Genomic DNA, 25,175 nt, shown 5'->3' on the forward strand with positions numbered 1-25,175 from the left:
AGCTCAGCTGTTAAATTGCCTGTCCCATATACAGAGGCTACAGTCCTCGATGTGGCGGCCCACCCTCGACCCTTTGCCTCTTATCAACCCCACTTTCTTTCCCCCTGTTTCTGACACTATCCACTGTCCAGGCTCTTTCAGTAAAGGCGTAAAAAGGCCCAAAAATATATCTATATTAAAAGTTACAGTATTTTCAGATCTCGACATTATTGGTGGTCGAGATCAGTGGTTCCCAACCTGGGGTCCGGGCCCCCCAAAAAGTCTGTTCAACTATTAAAGAATACATTCATCCTTACATACACATGTATGCACACATATATTTCTGATACATGCATGCGGAAATGCCTACATCCAGATATTTGAATTTAACTAAAAGGGGTGTTTAGGGTTACTACCGGCTGCCAATAAAGATTTGGAATGTTTATTGTTTTGGTGCACATGTGTGCGGGCTCAGGGGGCTCAGCCTTTCTTAGATACAAGCAGGTGGAATCCAAGGAAAAAAGGTTGGGAACCACTGGTCTAAATGTCTACAGTTTTCATATTTGTCCGTTACATCATTTCAGCCTACAGTCGTGAAACAGCCTGTAATGGCGGCCTCATAACCACCGGAGGCAACTGCATTAGACGTACACTTAAAGTAAAACCACTAAAAGTGCTTGTTTTCGCCAATGAGAGGCAGCTGTTCCAAGTGTCTGACAACATTACGGTTAGGATCCCTAAAGAGATAGACCTGTGTGTTAAAGAGTAAGATTAAAGGAACATAGATCTTACACAAGGAGAGGTCTCACTCTGAGAACTTGTAAGAGGTGAGTTGTAGCAGGAAGTTGGACAGATGAGGTAGGGATCCTTATCATAATGTTGTCAGACACTTAAAATAGCAATCTGAGCATGTAAAATTATTATGTCATACTCTTTAATATGGTTGTTATTGCTCATAGTCATATTTCTACTACTATTGTTGGCATGGTAACTATAATTATCAATCTGTCGCTGTGTGCGGCTGTCCTTTTTCTTCTTCTCTTTCCATCTCTCTCCTCCTGTCTCTCCCTCTCTCCCTCTTTCTCGGCCCATCCAGTCTTGGCAGATGGTTGTCCACCAATGAGGTCCTGCTCGAGGTTTCTGCCTGTTAAAATGAAGTTTTTGTAGGCCAAGTGTTTGCTCATTGCTGGATTCATGTTGGGTCCCTCTAAATAATTCAACAAAGAGTGCAGTTTAGACCTGCTCTTTATGTAAAGTCTCTTGTGATTTGGTACAATATAGATAAATATGGATGGATTGATTGATTGATCTAAGTAACCAAAAAAGGCCCTTTCATTATACTTTTTTTGGGCACAGTTGCCCCAAAGGAATATGTTGACGGCTTTGCAGGCAGTTTCGAGCAGCTAGCTCAGGTGATCTACCGGACCAATTAATAAATGTTTCGTTCCTTTTAGTCATCAAGACCACGAAATATATAAAAAATGGGCCCAGGTTAAGAAAAAACTTTCTCGTCGAGGGGCTTGTGTTGCCACGGGCCGCCCCAGTTGGAATCCAGACGCTGTTGGGGGAGAAGTGTGGATGATCTGAGCGGATGTGATGTGAAGAGAACTTGAACTTGCAGAAGTTGAGGAGGCGGGTTGCATAAATTTGCCTGAATTGACAACTGACGACAGCAACACTGAAAGATGGTTTCATAATTCATGACAGCGATGAGGTGATTCGCTGAAGGAGGTTTGCGGAAAGATATGGTTTGGAGACGACCACCATTAGCTGATGAGTGAAAGAAGAAGAGAGCATATAAATAATGAGCGGGCATCAAGTCCTCCTGGTTGAACTTCCGTTCAGCTTCGTAATGACTTTTTTTCCCAGCTTTATTGTCTGAGGAGCTGGCATTTAATTATGAAAAGAATAATTAAAGCGAGGCCTACATGAAGCTGCTCTTGTGCCTGAGATCAACCGGTGGCTCTGCGCTGATAAAGCCCCCGAACTGACAGGAGGGAGCTGCACAAGCAGTTGCATGACACACGCTCGAGTGTTCCTTGCGCTGCGGGCTGATTGGCCCATCACATGTGGAAGTATAATGCAGGGAATGATCCGTCAGAGCCAAAGCCTCACTCAGGGGCTAAGATGGAGCTGCGTTTCAGCTTAATAACACCCAGCAGCTGCACTTCTTCCTGTCCTTTCCCCTTTCTCTTTGCATCAAGAGCAAACATCAGCTCGTACTTCATACGACGCAGGCATTTTAATGAGCTTCACTTTCAATGCAAATCTCCCTTTTTACTCTCCTGCTCCCGCTCATCTTTGCCACCAAGCAGGAAATGAAGAGAACACGGCGGCCTGCATAGTATCACATCTCCACAGCCGAGCACCCTGTGCATGTGTGTTGCAGTAACAATAACTCTTTCCGCCCACACACTCTCACTCTCCCTCCCCTTCCCCTCATGGCAACCACAACCACCACCACCACCACCTCACCCTGCTCCAGCGCCTTCAGTGGCTCACGTGCCTCAGCACACTCCGATGAGTCCCATGTTACACAGGAAGAGAAAAAAATCCTCACATTCAAGTCCAGAGGGGCATCAGAGTGCGGGGGCGTCATCCGGCTTCCTGTGGAAATCAGAGGATGTTGTTCCCTATCAATCTGATGAGGCACACTTGATTTGTAAATAAGTAAAGCATGAAGGAGGAGAGAGGCTGCTGGGATGAAATAGACCCAGATTTAATGGGATCACACTCCAAAATAAAACTTGTCAGAAGGAGCCAAATTGGGGGAAAAGAATAAGATTGCTTTTGTTTTTAAAAATGTGCAGGATATTGTGTGTGCTCTTTTGTGCAGCTTGCTGCCTTTACTGTATTTATTATTAGCATGGCACTGCTTGCTACCTTGCTGATAGCATCACTTAGTTCGCTTGCAATTAATAATAATAGGCTATAACAATCATTAAAACATTAAGTGTATATTTTTCCACATCCACCAAAAGTTTGGATAATGAAAGAAGGAAACTCATGGGAATCAAACGCAATTATCCTTTTCTCGTGGGAATCCCCGCTTCGCTCTTATCAGTGTCCTTTTAGTCTCTCGGAGGAGACGAGGGAGAGATCAGTAAGCCCACACACTGTGCAGTGTGTGCGGAGGGGTGATACCTCGAGAGCGCATCACAGGACGACAAAACCCCTCTGCAAAACGCAGAGCCAGAGTAGAGCAGCTGTGGCACGAGAGCCGGGCTCTTTGTAGTTGATAGGAAAAAGGAAGAAATCGCTCAGAAGAATTCCTGATCCTACTTTTTTTTTATCATGCCGGAATCCTCCTGATCATCTCCCCAGGATCGCGCGCAGAGGCGATGTAGTGGAGAGAAAGAAGGGGGACTCCACCGGTGGAGAGATCTGGGGATGCTTGGACACGGTTATGGGTGATTAATGCCATCTTGCAGCTGCAAAACAACACTGGATATGCACCGAAAAAGTGGGGATAAGTGAGTTCGGGGCGCACAGGATGGACACTGCGGAGGTAATCCTGTCTGTGCTGGTGGTTGTCATTATTATAGTGTCGTTGCTGTCCAACGTCCTGGTGCTGATCTGCTTTCTGTACAACCCGGAGATCCGCAAGCAGGTCCCAGGTCTGTTCAACCTCAACCTCACCTTCTGCAACTTGTTGCTGACTGTGTCCAACATGCCGCTCACTTTGGTGGGACTTGTCAGTAACGCTCAGCCGGGAGGAGACGGCTTCTGCCAGACCGTGGGCTTCCTGGAGACCTTCCTGTCCACCAACTCGATGCTAAGCATGGCAGCTCTGAGCATCGACAGGTGGATCGCGGTGGTGTTCCCTCTGAGATACCACTCCAAAATGCGCCACAAAGACGCGGCGTTTGTGCTCGGGTACACGTGGGCGCACTCCGTGTCCTTCTCCACGGTGGCCGCGTGCCTCTCTTGGGTGGGATATCACCGGCTTTACGCGTCCTGCACCCTGGCCAACCCGAGGGCGAGCAGCCGGACCCAGTTTGTCATCTTTACGGTCTTTTTCCACTCCTTCACCTTCCTCCTGTCTTTTATAGTGCTGTGTTTCACATACCTCAAAGTGCTGAAAGTGGCGAGGTTTCACTGTAAGAGGATAGACGTTATCACGATGCAAACTCTGGTGCTGCTGGTGGATATACACCCCAGGTGAGCCCCTGGAACTGCTCCTGTTTTTATTACGACTGCATCAGACACCTCTTACTACACTTGACCATGTAGACTCCCATGTTTATTATTCATTAAGATTCTCAGGCAGATTAGCTCATTTTAAGTTTCATCATCTAGAAGACAGCATCTAGAGAGAAAGAGAACAAACTGTACCCTCTGAACTCTCTGATGACATTTGATGCCATCTTTTTTTTATCTGCGTTCAGAACAGTAACAGTACAGTTAATGATGCTTTGCCATCTTTGCTCTGACATTTGAAGCTTGTCCTCAGTATTCAGAGAGGATGCTAAATCTCATTCTGTTAAAATGTCAGCCAGATTTTACTGAAATGCCATTGCTTTACTATAGCTCAAACTAATATAAGGTAAGTGTGTTCGGTGTGTGTGTGTGTGTGTTTGTGTGTGCAGTTGTGAGTTAAAACAATCCCTTAATTTCAATTAAAAAGCAGGGTCCCCATTTGTACCATCCGAGCAGTTGTCCTCACGATGTAGCAAAAACAAGTATGTGTGTGTTTTAAATCACAGTTAAACCGTCTATAAGATGCGTGGTGGCGTCCTGGTTCCTGCTTATCTTTTTTTCTCACACTGATGATTTCATCAAATATTACTTGTGTCATTATGACATCATAGGCATGGTGCATTCAGGTCTACACACACAAATTGAAGACGTACTTCTTGAAGTAAGGGATCCTCACTTTGCAGAGTCTTTGCTATAAAGTTATTATGTTACCTCAGCTGTATTTAACCCCTGAAGAGAGGTTCAGTCACTCCTCACTGTCATTTATAAGTTTTGTAGAGACACTTTGTTTTCTTTCCTGAGTTTGTTTTTGTTTTAAACCCATTGAACTGTGTTCTCAGCGTTCGACAGCGTTGCCTGGAGGAGCAGAAGAGGCGACGACAGAGAGCCACAAGGAAGATCAGCACCTTCATCGGCACCTTCATGCTCTGCTTTGCACCCTACGTGATCACAAGGTGAGTGTATGCAGGAGGAGGGAAGAGGGAAACTACGCTGGCACACTGCGGCGTATACACAGGCCTTTTGTTTCGCTGGTATCCCCCGAAACCTCCCTCCTCAGCTGTCAAACCCCCCTCTACTCTCCCACCGCCCCTCTGCTGCCTCTCCACACCAGCCGGAGTTGGAAGATGAGATTGGCTGACCTTGTGATAAGTAATATGCCTCTGCTCTGCTGTTGTAGCTGCAGCACCAGCACTTTTTTCTCCTCAAGTTCGTCGGGTGCATCAGTTAGTCAGGTAGAATCCGCTCGCATTAATCACTGGACAAAGAGCGGATGTCAAAACACACAAGTTATGTGTGAGTGGACAAGTTAAAATGATATAAAGGACAGGAGGATGTTAACATATATATATTGTCAGGGAGATAAAAGAAACCAAAGAATGGCTCACTCCTTATCTCTTAGACAGTATTTAAAAAAAATGGGAAAACAAATGTAAGAAGGAAAAGTAAACGAGTTCAGAATTCAACATGTTCTCTAAGGTCTGTTTTTCCCCCAAAAAAACAAACTAAAAAAAAGAAGACGGGGAAGAAGAAAATCAAACTTCCCACTTCTTTTATCTTTCAGTTTCCTGTTTGTTCTGGAAGTTATCCAGTTTAAAGTAATAATCTCGAAGATCTTAGAAATAAATGTCTGTTAAGTCACTATCATCGAATGAGGTAACACAATGGTGATTGAGCCTTTGCAGTTTCAGCATTACAGACTGGGTGCCTGGTGTGACTTTCGTGGAAAGAATCACAAGCTGCGCCCAGTTAGTGACGTGTTTTCCATCAGCCAGCAGTGGTTGGTCTGCCAGAGAGGGTAGGCGGAGCTAAGCGGCTGCTTTTCCGCTCTCTGCAAGTGTTGCGAGTAAACAGTAATCTACTATGGCTGAACAAACAAAGAAAAGATTGATGACTACAGAAACAACTTCAAAAATAAGTGAAAATCCAAAGAAAAAGAAACAAATTTGACGCTCAGATGAAGGCAAACAGTCTAAAAGGGAAAGCGACCGTCAGCGAGGAAAATCAAGAGTTACAACCGGAGCCAACCGTGGACGTCAACACTGTCTGGATATCTGGGAAGTATGCTCCTGCAATTATCGTTTATCGCCATAGGTGCCGCCAAAGAGAACAAAACTGAGATCTTCGAGATATCTTGCCGTTGAAAATGATATTTTTTAATGTTGCCAGTCCCAAACCTGGACACATGAAACTAAACTAAATAAAACTAAAGAAAATAAATAAACTGCCTATTTAAACATGTACTGTAAAATCCGGAATATAAGATGCAGTCTGTTTTGGGGGGTAAAAAGGTTTTCTAAGGCTATTTATTAATAAAAAAATGTATACAAGTTATTTCAACACAATTGCAATATATTTTCATTCAAAACACACAGAAATCACAGCCTAACATCTGTTTTCACCATGTCAAGTTTGCCCTCCTGCTAGATACTGGTGCGGTAGTTGAGCTCAGCCTACAGTAACGTTGACTGTTGGCGGATGGCGGCTGCCCTGGCGATCATGACGTCACATGTCTGTGACGAAGCTTAGGCTAGATTGTAGCGCCATTGTCTGCGTAAAACACTGTAACACAATAAAAGACCTCTCTCTGCATTTTATACTGGTATATTAGTCGCACCAGTATATAGGAACACTTTTCAGATGAAAAAAAGTGTATTAAACGTGCGTCTTATACACCGAATTTTACGGTAATTTTAACAGTAGATGATACAAATCAGACATCCATCAAGCTACAACTTTGGAAGGCCACTGCGAATAAATTAAGAGATAGAAAGCAATCAATATTAAGATTGATTACCTGTTTTGTGTATCCAAGATCTTTCTGGAGCTGTTTCACCAGCATCCACATTTTCTTTTAATCATCAGAAACACTCTTAGTGCATTAAGTCTGCACACAGTCTGACTTTGATGTACATCAGTTTTTAAAGATGATCACGCTATAGGCTTGAATCCTGCTCAGAATACGTTTGTAGTATCAGTTTAGGAAACAGCTGGTCTTCATTTGGAGTGTGGATGAACTGATCCTTTATCCCCTTTACCCCCTGATCCATATTATTTTAACTAAATGCAAAAGGAGATATTTTTCTTAAATGAGTTCCCCTGTGTCTAATTTAAAACTCACCCCTGCTCCTAAGATGTGAGGGTGATGTGAGATAAAATGGATGTGTGGTAGGATATGAAATGATCCAGGAGGTTTGAACATATTTAATTTGACATATTTTGACTTTTTAAAATAAAACTAGTGTCACAGACGGATTTTTCATCCACTCGGACAACAAGCACTGACAGTTTGTTGCGTTATCAGTAACTGTCAGTAACGAACGACCGCAGCAGCGCGGCACATGCTCTCATCCTGCAAATGGCAGTTTACTAATTACAGTGTGAATACATTACGCTAAAAGCTCCTCCATTGCCTCTCCGGCGCTCATTTGTTGTCGGGGTCATCATGTGTGTAGTGAAAGCCCTGCTGTGCCGTGCGCTGTGGCTGACTTAACCTCCTGTTCTCTGCGGCGATGTGGAGTGTGTGGGCAAATGCCACTGATGGCTACTGGCCCATGTAAGGCCGGTGTTAATGTGCTGACAGAGCTTGACTGTGGACAGAGTAATCATACAGAGTGCCGGAGCAAAGGATCAGCGATTTTTTTATACCTTTTATGACACCACATATGGTAAAATATTTCTTTACTTGAAAGAAATTAATGTAATTGGCCCAATTTGATATCTTTATGAGTGTGACAGGGAGCAGCTGCTTGAAGCAGACAAAAGGCCACAGTGTAAAAAGATCATTAGGGGCCACTTTAAATCAAGTGTTTTTTTCCTCTCTCTGCTGGAAGAACTCGCTCTCCTCTGTCCTTTAAGATTCTCTGCTTATGGCGCTCACTCTCATACAGTATTAAATACCAATCAAACTTTATTGGCTCGTTTCCAGGCATTCATATCTGCTTAGAAAGGTCTGGTTTATCCATCAGATGGCTAGATCAGATGGCTCTTCAAAAGGGGGATGCTGCTGACTGCAGTTGAATAATGTACGGTGGCCGTTAAGGGCAAACACACTGCAGCAGCCTGAAAAACTTTTAGTGGGATATACGAGCAAATTTTAGAAATTATGTACATTTGAACAAGTCTAGGTCAAAACCGAGTATGTGGCTAATGTGCGCTTTTGTGGGCAATGTGTTACAAGGACTGTCCTCATGAGGCCGATGACAACGTGTTTGAAAGCAGGTGCGCGCTGCGGACATAGGTGAGGACAGAGGACGAGCAGCGGAGGAGCAGCTCTGCCGACTCCCCCAAACAAAGTATCCAGAGCCATATAGCGAGAGAGTCGTGTCAGTGGACGTCCAGTATGCTCCATGATCCGCAATTGCGATGACGCAACTCTCTCTCTATAGGGCTCTGAAAGTACCATCACTCACTCACTCACTCAGTTACATACAGACCTGTGTGTAGGGCTGACCCAAGAACATACAAAAGTCATGCGGGCGTTGTAACGGACTGCCGTGGTGAAGAGGGAGCTGAGCCTGAAGGCAAAGCTTTCGATTCACCAGTCGATCTATGTTCCAACCCTCACCTAAGGTCATGAGCTTTGGGTAGCGACCGAAAGAATGAGATTGCGGATACAAGCCGCTAAAAAGAGTTTCCTTTCGGAGGGTGTCTGAGCTCAGCCTTAGAGAGAGGGTAAGGAGCTTGGAGATCCAGGGGGACCTCGGAGTAGAGCCGCTTCTCCTTCGCGTCGAAAGGAGCCAGTTGAGGTGGTTCGAGCATCTGATTAGGATGCCTCCTGGGCGCCTCCCTTTGGAGGTTGTCCGGGCACGTCCAACTGGGAGGAGACCCCAGGGCAGACCCAGAGCTCGCTGGAGGGATTATATATCCCGTCCGGCTTGGGAACGCCTCGGAATCCCCCAGGAGGAGCACATTGGAAAACATTGCTGGGGAGAGGGACGTCTGGGCGACCTTGCTGAGCCTGCTGCCACCATGACCCAACCCTGGATTAGCAGAAGATAATGGATGGATGGATGGATGGATGGACAAAAGACCAAAACAAATACAAAAACAGACTCTCCACCATCATTACCTGCTGATTTTGTATGTGTTTTTGAATTTGCATTATCTAAATTTGCCACCCATCCGACCATCCATTATCTACACCGCTTATCCTGTTCAGAGTTGCTGGTGGGGCTGGAGCCCATCCCAGCTGTCATTGGGCGAGAGGTGGGGTATACCCTGGACAGGTCGCCCATCGATCACAGGGCTTTTGTTAGAGTACTAAAATAACCTAACAAGCTTGTCTTTGGAGTGTGGGAGGAAGCCGGAGAACATGTCAAGGAGAACACACGGAAAGCGGGATTCGCTCAAGGAATCTTCAAGCTGTGTGGAGCTTTGCGCCGCTGCAGCCCTCGTCAGCCTCTGTAGAAATGAGACGAAAAGTGGCTTCACACTGTGAATCTACTTACATGAAAGAAAAAGGAAACTTGACAGCTTTCTACCTTTTTATCTGGTGGCTGAATGCAAACAATGTCAGCCTAAGTCTCCTAAGGTTTACTTTAGTTAGACATAAGCACGAGTACTGTACATCATTTAACAGCAGTAAAGAAGCACCATCCCCCCTGCATCAACCTCTTGGAGACTGTATTTCTATTTCTGCATAATAAGCTTAGGGCCTGCATGTCTTTTCCAGTATGTTGACTTGCCTTTCCTCCTCTCTCTCTCTCTTGCTCTCTCCCCCCTCTCTTTTTGCTTGCCTGCAGGATCGTGGAGTTATTTCCAGCGGTGCCTATCAACCCCCACTGGGGAATCGTCTCCAAGTGCTTAACTTACAGCAAGGCGGCCTGCGACCCCTTCGTGTACTCCCTCCTCAGACACCAGTACAAGAAGACGTGCACCGACATCATCAACAGGCTGCTGAAGCGGAGCTCCTTGAACGCGTCCAGCCGCAGGATCGACAACAACCAAGTCAACAGTATACCCACGGCAGAGTGACAGGAAGCGGGGGATGATGGGATACAGTCTGAGGGGTTGACCTGGGAACAGTCAGGGAAATATGAAGCTGATTTATCGTCAGTGAAGAAGAGAGTAGATATTGGTCGTTCCTGTCCACGTCTGCTTGAATTTTGTCTGACATGCCCAAAAGACTAGAAGTCACTACAGACAAGGGCGAATCCCCGCACAGTAATACCACTGTGCTTGCATACTGAGCGCCCAGAACAGCCGATCAGTGCAGTGAACTTGTTGTGAGGACGATAAGCAACGGCAGATTTCGCTTCCACCTGGAGAGACAAACGCGCTCATCCGAGCAGAAGGGGCCGGTTCCTCGAATCATTATTCTAACTACAGTAGCTTCAGGCTCATATTAGATAAGATGCTTTTGCAGAATATCCGTTTGTTTTACTGTAGTACATATTTATATTAATATTTTGAAAAAGAAGAGTAGGAAATGGCTGTATGTGTGTTTCAGTCTGTGCAAATGACAAGTTGGTACTTTATGTAGCACTGAAAACTAGCCTAACCAAAACTTGATCGGGTAAAACACACTCCCAATCAAACAAGCTTGACACTTTTATTTTGTGGAAGGAAAAAAAGAAAAACTATGAGGGTTTTTTGTTTCATGTGCGTTGCCATTATTTGCGTTTAAGCCCCCATTTTGAAGGACTTCTTAGTGACCCAGCAAAGCCGAGTTTTAACGGGTAAAATCAGCCTTCAAACCGGCTGCCTCTGCTGTCATGACTGACTGTGAGCCCCTCAGGTTGTTTATTCAAGTGGAGCGTGATTGACTGTACTTTCCCCTCTGTACTCACAGACAGGAGTCAGTAGAGTATGCTTCATGCTTTCACACACATTTGAGCAAGGTGGTCAGGAAAGGAACATGTACATGATGTCTTTGTTTTCCTTCGCTTAGCAGAGGGATCACATGAGGACTGATGACATCAGGTGATATTTGATACGAGCAACTGTTCGAACAAAGCAGCTCTGGAAGCAGAATTCATCTTATTTTTAACGTTAGTGGAGACGCTGTAGAGATGTGAATGTGTAACAGATATTTCTGCCTGAATTGATTGAACATACTTTAGCATGCATGTCAGACATAATGGATATGAATCAGGGTCGAAACAGCTAACTTGCTAAAGTAGATTTCTTTTAGAAGGTTAGATTCCAATATTTATGTTACTAGTGCAAGAAAAGATACAATATTATTAATTGTTTCCTCTGATCCAATTGGTCTAACTTCCGGTGGTGCTTTATGATTTCTTTCATCAACCAAAAAGTACAACATAGTTTTGAAAACTACTTTTCAAAACTACATTTTGAAACACCTTTCACACGTTTGATTTAATTCTTATTAAATTAAAGTTTTGGAACTTAGAAGTTAGAAGGATGGTTCTGGATTGTAAGGGCCTGTGTCCACTTACGGCGCTTTTTGCGCAGGCAGCGCCCATAACCTCAGTTTCAGAGCCCTTCTCACAGGCGCTTACGAAAGGGGTTACAAAAGTTGTCTGCCGGCACTTCCTCGGTTGTGACCGTTAAGTCTGTTTTAAATCCTTCTGTATGTATTTGCTTTTATACGTGGAAATTTTATAAAGAAAACAATGAAAAGGAAGCCTGGCATTAGCAGCAGCTCTAGATGAAAATTATACCCACAAAAAAAGGAATGGATTAGCTTCTCCTCCACCATTGTTGTTGACAGATTTGATATCTGAAGTCCCGCCCCTTCTTGATTTTGATTGGTCGGTGAGGGAGAAGTGCCACTGAAGAGTGTGGCGGTGTTCCAAAATTTGCGCAGCGAGAAAAAACAGCTGACGCTGAGGGCGTTTTTGTGCTGAGGATGCTGAGCATTAAAATGCATTTGCCTTTTATAGAAAATAGACGATTCCAGCATGAAAAACGCTGCTAGTGGACACAGGCCCTAATCCTTATTCTATGAACTCAGGCAGAGACCTGTAACCTGCAACTTTACTGGGCCTTCAGCTGTAGGGCACAGCCCATGTGAAATAGCCATTCTTTACTATATTAGCATTTTTTCACAATTACATTTTTTTATGGTAAACCAAAACAAAAAGTGACAAAAACAAGTTCTTGCTTTATTGCTAAAAAGAGTTGAAAGCTTATTTCTTTATTTACCTGTTATTGGTTTGGTCCATTACATGTCAGTAAACCCCCCAAAGATATTCAGTTTAATCACAACAGATGACTTTTAATGCTGCAATCATACTTCTCTATGAATTGACTGATTGATTAATTGCCTTAAGCTCTATCAAGAACCCAGCGAAGAATTAATTGAAAGGCTTATACTAGCAGTAAATTATGGAGAATGGTGAAGATTAATTAAAAACCATGATGTAGATTGGTTGTAGGTCAAGCAGGCTGATGAGCAGACAAAATTGTTTTAGCTGCTCTCGTATTTTATTTCCAGAGTTGCTTTGCTCGCAGAAATGTTCATATAACTAAATTACATCCTTGTAAAGCAAAGTGACAGTGTTTCTAAGAAAGATACTTAGCAAACAGTACATGTTTTTAAAATGAGATAGACAGCTGTGGAAGGACGGCAATACAACCTTTTTACTCTCACATGGAATAGATGTTCTGTATATTTATTAAGTCCCATTGCGTGTGCAGTAAATTAGTTTCCAGGCTTTTCTTGAAGCCTAAGCCCAAGAGCCCTCTTGACTGACAAAGTGTTATATACCCACTACATGTTGTACCTATTATATCATTTTTTTCTGTATCAGAAGACAGGCAGCTCTGTATCAGAGGGCTTTAGACTGGGCTCCACTTGTTATAGAGTTGACGTACAGTAGATAGAACGCCTCAGTTCAGGACATAAGAGACTATAGATGAAGAGAAAGTTTACTTTATGGACATCGCATTTTGAGTTTACACTGTTTTTGTGTGTGCATACAAATGGCCAACAGTGAGATACTGCTGTGCTAAATGATCAATGACTCCCAGTTAGCCAAATGGAAGTAGCTGCATTTCACCAGAGAAGATACAAAAATACATATGAAGTTACTTATTGATACATAATTGTTTTATTTTGTGTCTGTACCTTCAAGTATTTATGATTATACAGTGGGAAAATGGTTGTCTTGGACATTTGATGCATTGCATAGTACTGTATAACACTCCAAGGCAACCAATGCCTTAAATTTTGTAGTATACAGCGGTTCAGAGGTTTATTCATCATGGCATTGGGATATATGAACACTACAGATTGAATCAACCATTGCCTTATTCACTTTTGTTCATTAACACACAATCACGTAGAATCTGCCTCTGTATTTCCCTGGTTCTGCTTTTCCATGGTTATTTCTGGCTGATGTTTTGCACTGATGTAGAGTAGGTATTTTTCTCATAAATGATGACTATAGTTATTTGGTGACAAACAAGCTAAACAATATATGTTGACAGATTTAGATAAACGACTACGTGAAAAGTATTTTTGTGTCTTTTTGATAAATGTACTTTATGACGACACTGTATTTGTTTGAGTGTTACAGAATGTGCTGCTTTAAATGCAAATTAAGTTTGATCTGTTGTTGATAGTTGACGATGACTCGAGTGTAATATACCTCATTTTGTTCTGGTCACTGACTTGACTGCCTGAAGTGTTCTGTTATGTACCTCCTAATTTATTAAACCACTGGCTCGATGCTGCTGCTGCTAAAGATGGCTGAGCTGACGCTCAGTTGATGAAGGTGGTGATGGGATGATGACGACTAATGTTTCCATCTGTTGATGATAAGGTTGGTTGTGGTAGTGATTGTAAAAGCAACGCTGGTGAAAATGAGACTGTTTTAGATTTTGACATTAATGATTAAAGTAAACTGACTTTGCCAAAGTGTTCTCATACTGTTTCACAAAAAAAGTTTTTCCAGGAAAGTGCTGCGAATGCATTTTTTTAATGGCATTATATTCAATTAGTTTTTGTGTTGATATTGGGTTAATTTGGTTTGTACTTACAAGAAAAGAAATTGACAATTTTCAATATAATTAGATCATTTTTCCCAAGAAAACAACTTTTGTTTTCGGTCATTAAAAAATTGCAAGCATTTTGTTGCCTCTGTAGAAAAGCCTGCTCTGTCACTCTCTATGTGAAGCTGCATTAAACAAATTCCCAGGCAAAAAGATTAAAACAAGAACAATTAATTTAAACAAAAATTATACATATTACATTTGTTACAAAAGTTTTCTTTCTCCTTAGGAGATAATTGTGTTGTAATTCTTTGTTGGTCTTCTCAGGTAAAAGTGACAGAGTCTAAAGACACATAATCTGGGACCTGATTTTGGCCACGTTGTATGCTATCAGCTCTGATTAGGTATTACATCATAATCACCATTGCATTTTACAGTTGACCCTTCACTAAGTCCCGCCTCCCTTGGTTACTGTTGCCACACCTGTCAAGCTTTCGCACCGGCATGTAAATATTATGCCGTTTTCAGCTATAACAGTGAGAGATGTTCCAAGGGAGATGGAAAAATAGTTCCCAAATATCAGAGAGAAGTCAACAGAAAGGACGACAACACCCATTTGAAAGCTACATCCAGAATATAATTTGTCAGCGGAGTGTTGAGAATGAAGAGGACATAAAAAACGAGCCAAGCGTCAGGCATCCCACGTCTTGACAATTCATATTAAGGACAATCATATAAAGGAACAACAATGTTTTTGCACAGCAGGGTCCAAATATTGTTTTATTTTAAGCTAATGATCAGTTATGACTCCCTCTGACTTTCATAATGTAATATGTTTTAGGCCGTTGTGAGCAAAATTTTCCAACTTTTTCATTTTCTTTAAAGCACCTCAGGATATGGCTCACATATCGTGGGCTTGATCCATACGCTGGATCTGGATTAACTTACAATTCAACCGTCTTTGTTTGCTAACATGCTAACCTAGCCAAGTTAGTTAGTGTCTTGATTTGGAGCATAAAATAAGCTAAAAATATGACACCCCCCTCTAAACTGAGGACATCGGCTGTCAGACTTGCAGATTCCATATGCGCGCCGTTACAGCAACTGAAAGCCTGTCAGGCCTCCCGTGCCTAGTTACGGTTTGAGCTTAGTATCTAGATCTAAAGTGGATAGCTCAAATATCAGGGGCTGATATGTTAACCGTCTGGTTTCACCTTTTTTTGTCTTGATTAAACTCTTAAACATTTGGGTGAGGCCCAAGAGGAACAACTGCTCTGGGTCATGTTCTTTCTTTAGCATGGACATGGGGTTTCTGTTCAAAGGACTGGGATGTGACCTCTATGTTATTTTTCGCCTGTAAGGCCATAGGGGTTGGGAAGGTGTCTCGGGAGGCCTGATGTGCTCAGGGTTGAGCTACCTGCTGAGCTGCTGGTTGGGAGGAGTGAGTGGTTGCAGAGCGCTGGGCTTGGTTGGATGTCATGGAGGGCTGGGAGGGCAACCTGCTGTTCTAATAAAGGAGGGTTTGACGTACCTGGAGTGAGGGTGGTGCCGAGTATGTGTGCTGAGCTGGGGTGCTTTGTGGAAACTGAAGGTTCTATAATCAGATGCTGTCAGGGATCAGTTGTTGTACTAAATGATCTTCCTCCACATTTTTCATACTAATCAGCTTCTATATAGGGTTTGAGTAAACTCTTGCTACCTTTTTTTCTTTCTTTACTTATACCTCTTGAATGTTTTCTTGTCTCCAACTGTTTAAATATAGATATGCTTGTGATAGGCCCTATATCTAGCTAGAATATATGAACAGCTAAACTAATTTAAGCATTGGATTAAGTAAATCCTGGTAGCCCTGTCTGAAAATGGACAACTTTGCCATGCTATATTTTCCTGCTGAGTTTGTGAAGTGTTTTTAATGCTGTGTTAAATAGTTTGAGGAAACCTGAAACACAGAGTATGAGTTTATCTTCCATACCATCTTTTCCTGCATGTGTTGCCTCTGGCTACGTCCCATATAACTGTTATCCTATTAACCACATTTACACGGCTGCTGTTTTCCTCTGAAGTCTCACTTAAGTGGGGAAGCTCAAATGCTCGTTGTAGCCTGCTGATGTGTTCTAGGTTGAAAGTCGGATTTAATCTGACAAATTCGTATCATTTCACCACTTCATCAGCAACTGAAAAGATACTATGAGATTGAATCTATAGGGACATCAAGCTAATTTTCAAGTCAAAGTAACATGTTTGATTATCAGTTAAGCAACAGCTAACGATAACATTCAACCAGTTTCTAGCTAACATTACCATTTGATGTTGTTCAACAATACAATAGGAAAGGATTTAAATACTCAGCTAATGCCAATCTCAGTTAGCTAACAGTGATGTAAGCTAATAGTAACATTAGCTAGGAAGTTATTTTGTCTAACAATAATGTTAGCTAAGAATTGGTCATGTTGTCTAACAGTAATGTTAGCTAAGAGGTTGTGTTGTCTAACAGTTATGTTAGCTAAGAATTGGTTATGTTGTCTAATAGCATTTTTTAGCTAAGAGGTTAGTTGTCTAACAGTAATGTTAGCTAAGAATTGGTTATGTTGTCTAATAGCATTTTTTAGCTAAGAGGTTAGTTGTCTAACAGTAATGTTAGCTAAGAATTGGTTATGTTGTCTAACAGTAATGTTAGCTAAGAATTGGCTATGTTGTCTAACAGTAATTTTAGCTAAGAATTGGTTATGTTGTCTAACAGTAATATTAGCTAAGAATTGGTTATGTTGTCTAACAGTAATGTTAGCTAAGAGGTTGTGTTGTCTAACAGTAATGTTAGCTAAGAATTGGTTATGTTGTCTAACAGTTATTTTAGCTAAGAATTGGTTATGTTGTCTAACAGCATTTTTTAGCTAAGAGGTTGTGTTGTCTAACAGTAATGTTAGCTAAGAATTGGTTATGTTGTCTAACAGCATTTTTTAGCTAAGAATTGGTTATGTTGTCTGACAGTAACGGTAGTCAAGAATGAGTAAATGCCAAAATTAGCTAACAAAAGCAGCCTGTTGTTTTGTATGTTTTTTAGTGGAGCCTAGAAGGTTCAGAAGTAAAAGCTATTCTATGGCTGTACAGACGACAATTGTTAGTGGGATAAATTCATTGTCTGTTCAGGGGATTTGGCGATGATAGATATAGAATAACACCCCTGTAAGCTTATATCTTCTCACAAAGAGTTGCTGCTGAAACAGCTTAACTGCAATGCAACCAATACCCGGCAATAAATAAGTGCCATTAACACCTTTTTTTTGCTCTTTGGATTTCAGGAACGAATCAGTGGAAGCAGGGAGAGAAATAAACTGTAGCGTTTGACAAGAGCGATATGACTGTCAGCTTTTGTATCCGCAGCAATTCGGACTGTGTCCACCTGCAATCAGTCTGAGCCAGGGGAAGCAATTTTTCTGTTCACACCACAGAGCAGGTGGTAATGAAACAACATCAGCCGCTGAGTGAGACGGCCTCGTCTGTAAAATGACAGAGACTCGGCACACTGATTCACACCCCATGAGCCAGTGATTATCTTCAGGTGGGCAGCACGGACCGTAACACAAAGCTTAATCATGGTCGGCCTCAGCCCACTTTGTCAACTCCCCTCCTGAGTGTGAAGTAAACCACAACTCAGAGTGAAAAGTGGACACCTCGCTCTGTAAAATAAAGGGATTTGTTTGTTGTTTTTTCTCTTTACAACTCTTAGACTTTGGTCCAGGAATCAAACAAAGTGAACTTCAAAGCTCGGGAAGTCTGGCTTGTCCACAGCATTTTTGGGTTCAATCACTGAAACAATGTGGATGACATTTGTGTAAAGCTATACTTAGGCTTTCAAGTGATTTAATATTCCCGTGCTGCAGATAAACCTTTTTTTAGAAGTGTGAATGTAAAATGACACATTTTTCCTGTCATTAGCAAAGAATAAATCTCGTATGACAGGTACTTGGACAAATCATGAACAAACAGGGGAAAAGGGAGGTCTAAATATGCCAGTGATAGCCAAGAATGACTGTTTTTTCTGCCTGAAACCACTTCAATAACAAAATGCACAAAAGACTTCAGTGACAACCATGAGTGCTGCTTTGTGTTTCAAAAACATAACAAAAAACTTTACCTTGGCTTTTGTCTCCATGTCTAAATTCGTGTTGAAGATCCAGCCAGATGATCTGCTCTGTATCTTAATAAATAAAGAGCATGTGTTGGTAATTGTTCCATTGTTTCCCTCCGGTATGTCAACATATGCTTTCTGTTTCACTTTGTGTACGAGAAAATGTGTGATGCACATTGTAACTGTGTGGGCCATATGTGCGGCTGCCCAAGAGGAACACAGCTATACCTTCCATGGTAGTCATAAAATACTTTGTTACCCCCATTACCCTCGGCCAACAGACGCTCTTGATTCCGCCATATTGCTTGTTTTAAAATTAGTGAAGTTATTTACGTTGCAATTCACATTGATGCACTTCAGGGGGCGGAGCTTACGATGGAGCACTGATGGGAGGAGCTTTTTTGTTCGGCGGATGAGTTCAAATGCTGTAAAAACAAACATCCAGAATCTCAGTGATTCGTTTTATGAATTACACCTGTGTTTTTTTATATTGGTTTTGTTTGTTTTTTTGTTTGTTTTTGCCAAGTCATGCCACAAAAAAAGGTCTATGGGAGATAGTAACATCACGAAAATACCAATATTGCTCGACCCCTCGAGCAGAGGACTAATTAGAAATAATAATTCACATCTGTTTGGGAGAGCAGGGCTTTTAAATATTTAACATTATTGCTCTAAAACTTATAAGCATGCTTTACTTGTTATCAGTGTGGACCATGCCTTTCTTTTTTGCCCAAGTGTTTCCCATCCTTTAATATATTTCCAGAAGCTCTACACAGCCAAGTACATCCCACAGGTGTTTTCACTCGTATGCCTTGTTATGCATTTCCCCACGCATATCCCATATTCCCTTGGGATTATGTCTAAGTGCACAATTATGCTGCTCTAGTTTATGTTAGATGCTAGCATAATTTGCCAGTGCAGGAAGGAGTATTGGGGCGAAGATTAAGGGCTTGAGGGCATTTTTACAAACAGTAGCCACAACGTTAACACTGTTTCAGTTGCCTCATGCTAATCATAATTTAACTATTGTTTACTTGCAATAACCACACACTGTAAAGACTGTTTTTTACTGCTCTCCTATTCCCTTGTTAGAGTTATTGCATTTTTTAATGGTCTCATTAAAAATTGAGGTTTGGTGTCTTCATGTTATTATAGTTCCACCCAACTTTAGCTCGAGCAGAAATCTAATTAACTACAAGTGCAAACAACTTTTTGAGTGTGAGGGGCCTTTAATACATTTGGACAGGCTTTGTTTTTATCTGGTTGTCATGGAAGCGCTAATATCACGCAGCATAGATGACTAAGCGAATCAGTTTTGGATGATAAAAAACAACTACTTCAGCTTAATTTTGCACAGTCCATCCTTATACAACGCTGTAATACTCCGGATGTGTAGATGCAATATGGATACATTTAGAGTCATGGTTGGAGTCATGGAGTTGTTTGCTCTCTGCATGCTCTCTAGTAGAATTTGCAACAGCACTATCACATGTTACGAAATCCAGATCTCCAGTGTGGAGCAGCTGTGCCTCTCCTGCGTGCTCTGCTTCTCTTTTGCAGGCTGCTGGTGGGAAGAGTTGGTTCGCTTGGTACTTAAACCTGTAACATCTGTGCTGGGCCGCTACAGTTTAAATGGTCTGTCTCACTGGGTGTCACCTCTGGACTTCATGGCAGCCTCTCAAACAACACCAGAGTTTTGTTAACTTGTATTGCAAACGCACAGCTGATCTGTGACTTATGGTTTGGGTTTGGTTGAAGATTAAATTACTGTAACTCTAACCCTGTGTTTGGTCTAACATTTTGTTACTTGAACCAGACAGTAACAGTGAGGAACCATGTTTTTGTCGTCCTTAATGAGGGTTTGTTGTAGCGTGAGACAGCTCGGATTCACAGAGCGAGAAAACATTGGTCTCAAGACGTTTTCCATTTGCAACTTGACTGAATTTGCTGCTTCTTGTATTTGGAGAAATATTTGGCCAATTAACGTGTTTAAAAAAATCTTTCCCTACAGTAAGAATGATCCTCTTGTTAACTTACTTTATACAAATAGCAGAGGCCCTGAAGATGGCAAACTTTTCAACAGTGATTCTATCCAATAACTTTTCTTCTAGCACCACCTTGCGCTCGAAATTAACTGGCTGGAGTGAACATTTTTTGGACGGATTGACATGAAATTTGTTACACATTTTCTCCGCTCATATGACTTACAGTAAATTTAACGGTCACCTCTCTTCACATCTAGCGCCACCATCAGATCAAAACCTTCCAATACTTTTTTAAGATACCTTACATTCCTTACAAGGATGCTAATTAGACTAAGATGACCATCATGGTACAGTTATACCTAATGTCAACAAGTTATGATCGTAATTGTGGGCATGTTAGCATGCTGTCGTTAGCATCAACAAGTGTTCCTGTACAGTCAAACAGAGATGCTAGCATGGGTTAATCTGGGCCATCCTTTCTGTTGTTAATGATAAAATTATACACAAAGAGCTGAGATCTTGGAAGACGTCAACAACAAGAACCTAATCTGACAGGACAATGGAACATTGAGATGATCCAGCGCAATGTAAACATGCCAGTTAATTTTAACCACCTTATTTGAAGCTGAAGCTGGTCTGTACATTTGTCTTTTAAGTGTAATTTTCTCCTCCAGATAAGTTGAGTAACCTAGAGGTTTGTTCAAGACCTTTCTGTGCGAGACTCATGACTCTTGAATCATCAGACTTTGTCTTGAGCAGCGTACATAAAGCACAATGTCATTGTTGGCACTGGGAAGTTTGGCCAAACAACTTGGAAAAAAGTAAACCAAAGCCCATTGGAATATTTTGTCACTTCATAAGGGAGCAAAATTGTGCATGTCAAACCAAGTAAAATAATCCAGAAATGACGATACGTCTCAAGCATCACCCTTCTGTTTACTCATCGTGCTGTCGTCTTTGATGTCCATCGAGCCTGGGGAGAGTTTAATCTGTCTCAGAGGCACCGGGCAGCAGAGGGGGGAGAGGTTAAGAGCTAGTTTACCAACGCTGCATGGCGACTCGCTCCTGTGATATCCAGGCCGGCACTCCGACACTTCAAAGGCTGGACGGACTTCTGAAGAAGCTCTGGCCTTTCAACTGCTGGCAAGGTCAGAGGAGGCCTGCGTCTTCCCACACATCTGCACCGTATCACAGCTGCAGGCCACAGCGGCTACACTGCACACCCTGCACACTGTACAACCCCCTCCCTCATCCAACACCATCCACACCCACTTTTAGTCACAGGGAGAGTCTGCAGTCCATATGGGAGGATGTTTGGACTTAAATTTGTCTCACAAGTTCTTATTATTAATGTTCAAACCTGCCTTTTTCAGAAAATGTATGACTCGATTTACAACTAAACAGTAAAGCCCCACTGGTCAAAACACCCGGCTTTTTTTGGTTAGTAGGAAAAGTTACAATCGGCATTCAGACCCGGGTCAAAAGACTCTGCCTTAGACCTGGGTAATTATTCATTATTTGTCCAGTGTACATTGATCATGACCAAATATCTGCAAAATCAACTTCATCAGCCTCAGCTACACTTTGTTTCTAATCCTTTCTAGCAATTGTTAGCATCCTAAAATGCTAAATTAAAACAGTGACTTTTGTGGCATTTAGCATTGCCATTGTGAGTAAATTAGTTTGCTGACGTTAGCCTTTAGCTCAAAGCACCGCTGTGCTAAAGTGCAGCTTCAGCTAGCTGCTAGTGTCGCTGGACAATAGTCAAGGTTAGTAACTTAGTAAGTTTGATACAGCAACTTTTTTGGGTAAATTGAACTCCTCTCACTTGAAGAGTAGCTCCAATAAAATAAGAGGCTAAATTAAGATTAATATTGGTTAAATCATAGCTGCTTTAAATGTGTAAATAGGTAAAGACAGAGCTAGCTAAGATATGTCTTGATATAGCTTACATGTTCCTTTTAATTTTTTAAGTCTTGCACATATGTAAAAAGCAGCGTTATGATGTCACTGATACGCAAACTAAAGCCTATTTGTTATCTAGCATTTTTTTTGCATGTTTTTGTTTGTGTCCATTGAACAAAGTTGGCCATTTTTGGTCTCAGTTTGCTGACGCGGCAAAATAAATGAATTATTTTACTTATTTCACAGACATCCTGCAGTTTTCTTAGTTTGCCCTTTTACCAGTTTGTCAATTTAAACTGGTTTGAGTCTTAGGCTTACAAACTTTTACTTTTAGTTCAAACAGTGTGACATTATCTTAGCTGTGTACATTCCACATGCTCATCGTTTACTGAGATAGAGTTTTATTTTCATAAACTAAAATCAGCCTGGTTTTTAATGGTAATATTATTTAATATGTTTCACCCCACCCTCTGCATGCCTTACATTTTCATTTCCTGTTTCACATTCAGAGTCACTGACTGTGGTATAGAAAGCGTGGTAATATTAACAAGCTCTGATGTGTCTTTTACTCCTCAGCGCTCTGAGACGATGACTGGTGTGCGGGCCTCTCTTCAGTAACCTTTGGAGGAGGAGATAAGAGGTTGAGGTCTGCCTCTAATTGCATGTTGGCCAGAGAGGAGGAAGGCTGGCGCTGTTGTCAGAGGAAGCCAGTGATCTGTAAAAGCCCCGGCAGAGCTCCGATAATTAGAGCCTTTCCTCCTCGACACTCCCACGATACCATCTCACCACTGCTGGCATCAAATGAGATGATGCTTAAAATTAACCACAGTGATTACAACTAAGTTATGGGAATGAAATGGAGTTTATTTTCCATTAGGGCTGTTCAATCAAGCAGGAGGGAACGAGAAATCAGATTTAATTTTAATACTAATCATACAAAGAAACAAACACCCTTGTAAATCACTTGTTAATACAAATGACGTTATTCATTCATTTGTAACCCTGCTTTGGTTTTTTGGTCTTATAATGTTAAGTTTAGCCCAAGCCCCAGTCCTGAATATGTTTTTATTTTATCATATCTACAGCTGACATGTTACAAACAACATCTGCTTCTTCTAAGAAGAGGACAGAAAGAATGACATTCCAGCATTTTCCCTTGTGAATGATTTTTGTGTGAATGATGATGTCAGTTTTTTGACCTTGCCTTTTTGCCTGCCCAATTTGGATTATTACTGTTATTACCTTATTGGACATTAAACTCTGTCTTTTGCTTTTACCTGCCTTGATGTGAGTCGTGCAGCATCTGATATTCCATTGGTTGTGTCACATCCTAAGGTAGATGTTCCTACTGTTGAAACACAGCTGAACAAAACATGTCTAAATGTTTAATTTAATATATTTTATTTTAAGAATTATTTTTCACTTTTAATCTTGGATTTGTGAAATCTGTGTATTTTTCTTCAAATTAATTGCTTATTAATTCTGTCTCATTGGTTAGTTAAAATGAGCTAACTTTGTCGTGAGTATGTCATGGTTATGTTTTTGATTTGTATTACCTTGTTAAGAGTGTTTCCTATTTTATGTTGTTCTTGTCCTATGTAAGTCATGTCGTTTAACTTCCTGCCTTTGTGTGTTTTCCCACCTGTTTCATTATGTGCCCTGCCCTTATTGTTTTCACCTGCTCCCTTGATAGTCACACCTGTGCCCGATTAGTCTCACCTCCCCAGTACTGACTAACTGAGCTGTTTTAACTCACATTAAAATGAGCTAACCTAGCCGTTTTTACTCACATTAGAATAAACTAAGTGAGTCGTTTTTCCTCACATTAAAATGAGCTAACTGAACAGTTTTTACTCACATTAAAATGACCTAAGCTAGCAGTTTTTCCTCACATTAAAATGAGCTAACTGAACTGTTTTTACTCACATTAAAATGACCTAAGCTAGCTGTTTTTCCTCACATTAAAATGAGCTAACTGAACTGTTTTTACTCACATTAAAATGACCTAAGATAGCTGTTTTTACTCACATTAAAATGACCTAAGCTAGCTGTTTTTCCTCACATTAAAACGAGCTAACTGAACTGTTTTTACTCACATTAAAATGACCTAAGATAGCTGTTTTTACTCACATTAAATGGAAGTAAGACACAGTGAACAGGACCGCAGGAATAAGCGCAGCACCTGATTGAGGTTTTCCGTCTCATCATTGTCAGAGTATGTTGACATTTTCTTTTCCATTCATCGCCTTTAAACACCGCCGTTTCCTGTACTCTGTTCTATTTAATGTTTACTTCATGTGCCGTCTTCAGTTTTGTAGATTTCTCTGTCGTGGCCTTCAGTTTTTGCATCGTTTAACCTTTATTGCTTCCGTTGTATTGTTTCTTTTTTTCCCCTCTGTAAACAATACAACGTCAAATTGACCGGACTTCTTTCAGTGAATTGATATGACTACACTTAGTCCTCTGGATTGTGTGATTAAAGCTGCATCCCTAGCAACAGGCTGTTCTTCATAGCAACGGTCTAGCAGACCTCGGAATTAACCAATCAGAATCAAGTATTTAACACAACCGTGTAATAATAAAAGATAATGGTAAAGGGCTTCAATTTCTGAATTATTTCCTTATAATAACCCTTGTACATGAATTTGGCATTTAATGTATCATCATAAACTTAATATTCCTAGTATTTAAAACTGTATATTGACAATTCTAAATTTTATCCTTTTAATATTTTGGCATGTTGAGGTAATGAGATGTGAAGTGCTAATACAGACATTCAAGTTGCCGTATTAATTGGAATCAAGTAAATGAAATTGCAAATTGGATACGGTTTTGAATTAGTAGAAAATTGGTTCTCTGGGAAACATTTTGGAAACTATTAGAAAATTAAACAACCATAAAGCAAGAATTTATAAGTAACCCACAGCGCTGTACACTTACAAAAAAGCAATACCAACACTATTCATCGCATTAACCTAAAAGAGAGTCGTTAAACAAATGGAGCTTGACTGATTGGTTTCCAAAGTGAGAATAAACAGGCTTCTAAATGAGCAAGAAAACAATTACTATGTGTGCAA

General features: G+C 41.3%; 1 protein-coding gene across 1 annotated transcript; it reads left to right on the plus strand.

Moving 5' to 3' along the window:
• Positions 1 to 3,472: 3,472 nt before the first annotated feature.
• LOC138593938 (G-protein coupled receptor 26-like) lies at positions 3,473 to 10,152 on the plus strand. Its single transcript, XM_069665022.1, has 3 exons — positions 3,473 to 4,140; positions 5,019 to 5,132; positions 9,921 to 10,152. The coding sequence occupies exons 1-3, from the start codon at positions 3,473 to 3,475 to the stop codon at positions 10,150 to 10,152; spliced, it is 1,014 nt and encodes a 337-aa protein (XP_069521123.1).
• The last annotated feature ends 15,023 nt before the right edge of the window (positions 10,153 to 25,175 follow it).

Source organism: Semicossyphus pulcher, unplaced genomic scaffold (assembly GCF_022749685.1).
Source record: "Semicossyphus pulcher isolate SPU_LCO1_2020_fin unplaced genomic scaffold, fSemPul1.0.p SCAF_16, whole genome shotgun sequence".
Lineage (NCBI taxonomy): Eukaryota > Metazoa > Chordata > Actinopteri > Labriformes > Labridae > Semicossyphus > Semicossyphus pulcher.

Excerpts from the sequence above, each read along its gene's own strand:
- LOC138593938 (XM_069665022.1), top strand. The coding sequence starts at position 3,473 with ATGGACACTGCGGAGGTAATCCTGTCTGTGCTGGTGGTTGTCATTATT. Across the intron at positions 4,141-5,018 it reads CTGGTGGATATACACCCCAG|CGTTCGACAGCGTTGCCTGG; the intron begins GTGAGCCCCTGG and ends CTGTGTTCTCAG. Across the intron at positions 5,133-9,920 it reads GCACCCTACGTGATCACAAG|GATCGTGGAGTTATTTCCAG; the intron begins GTGAGTGTATGC and ends GCTTGCCTGCAG.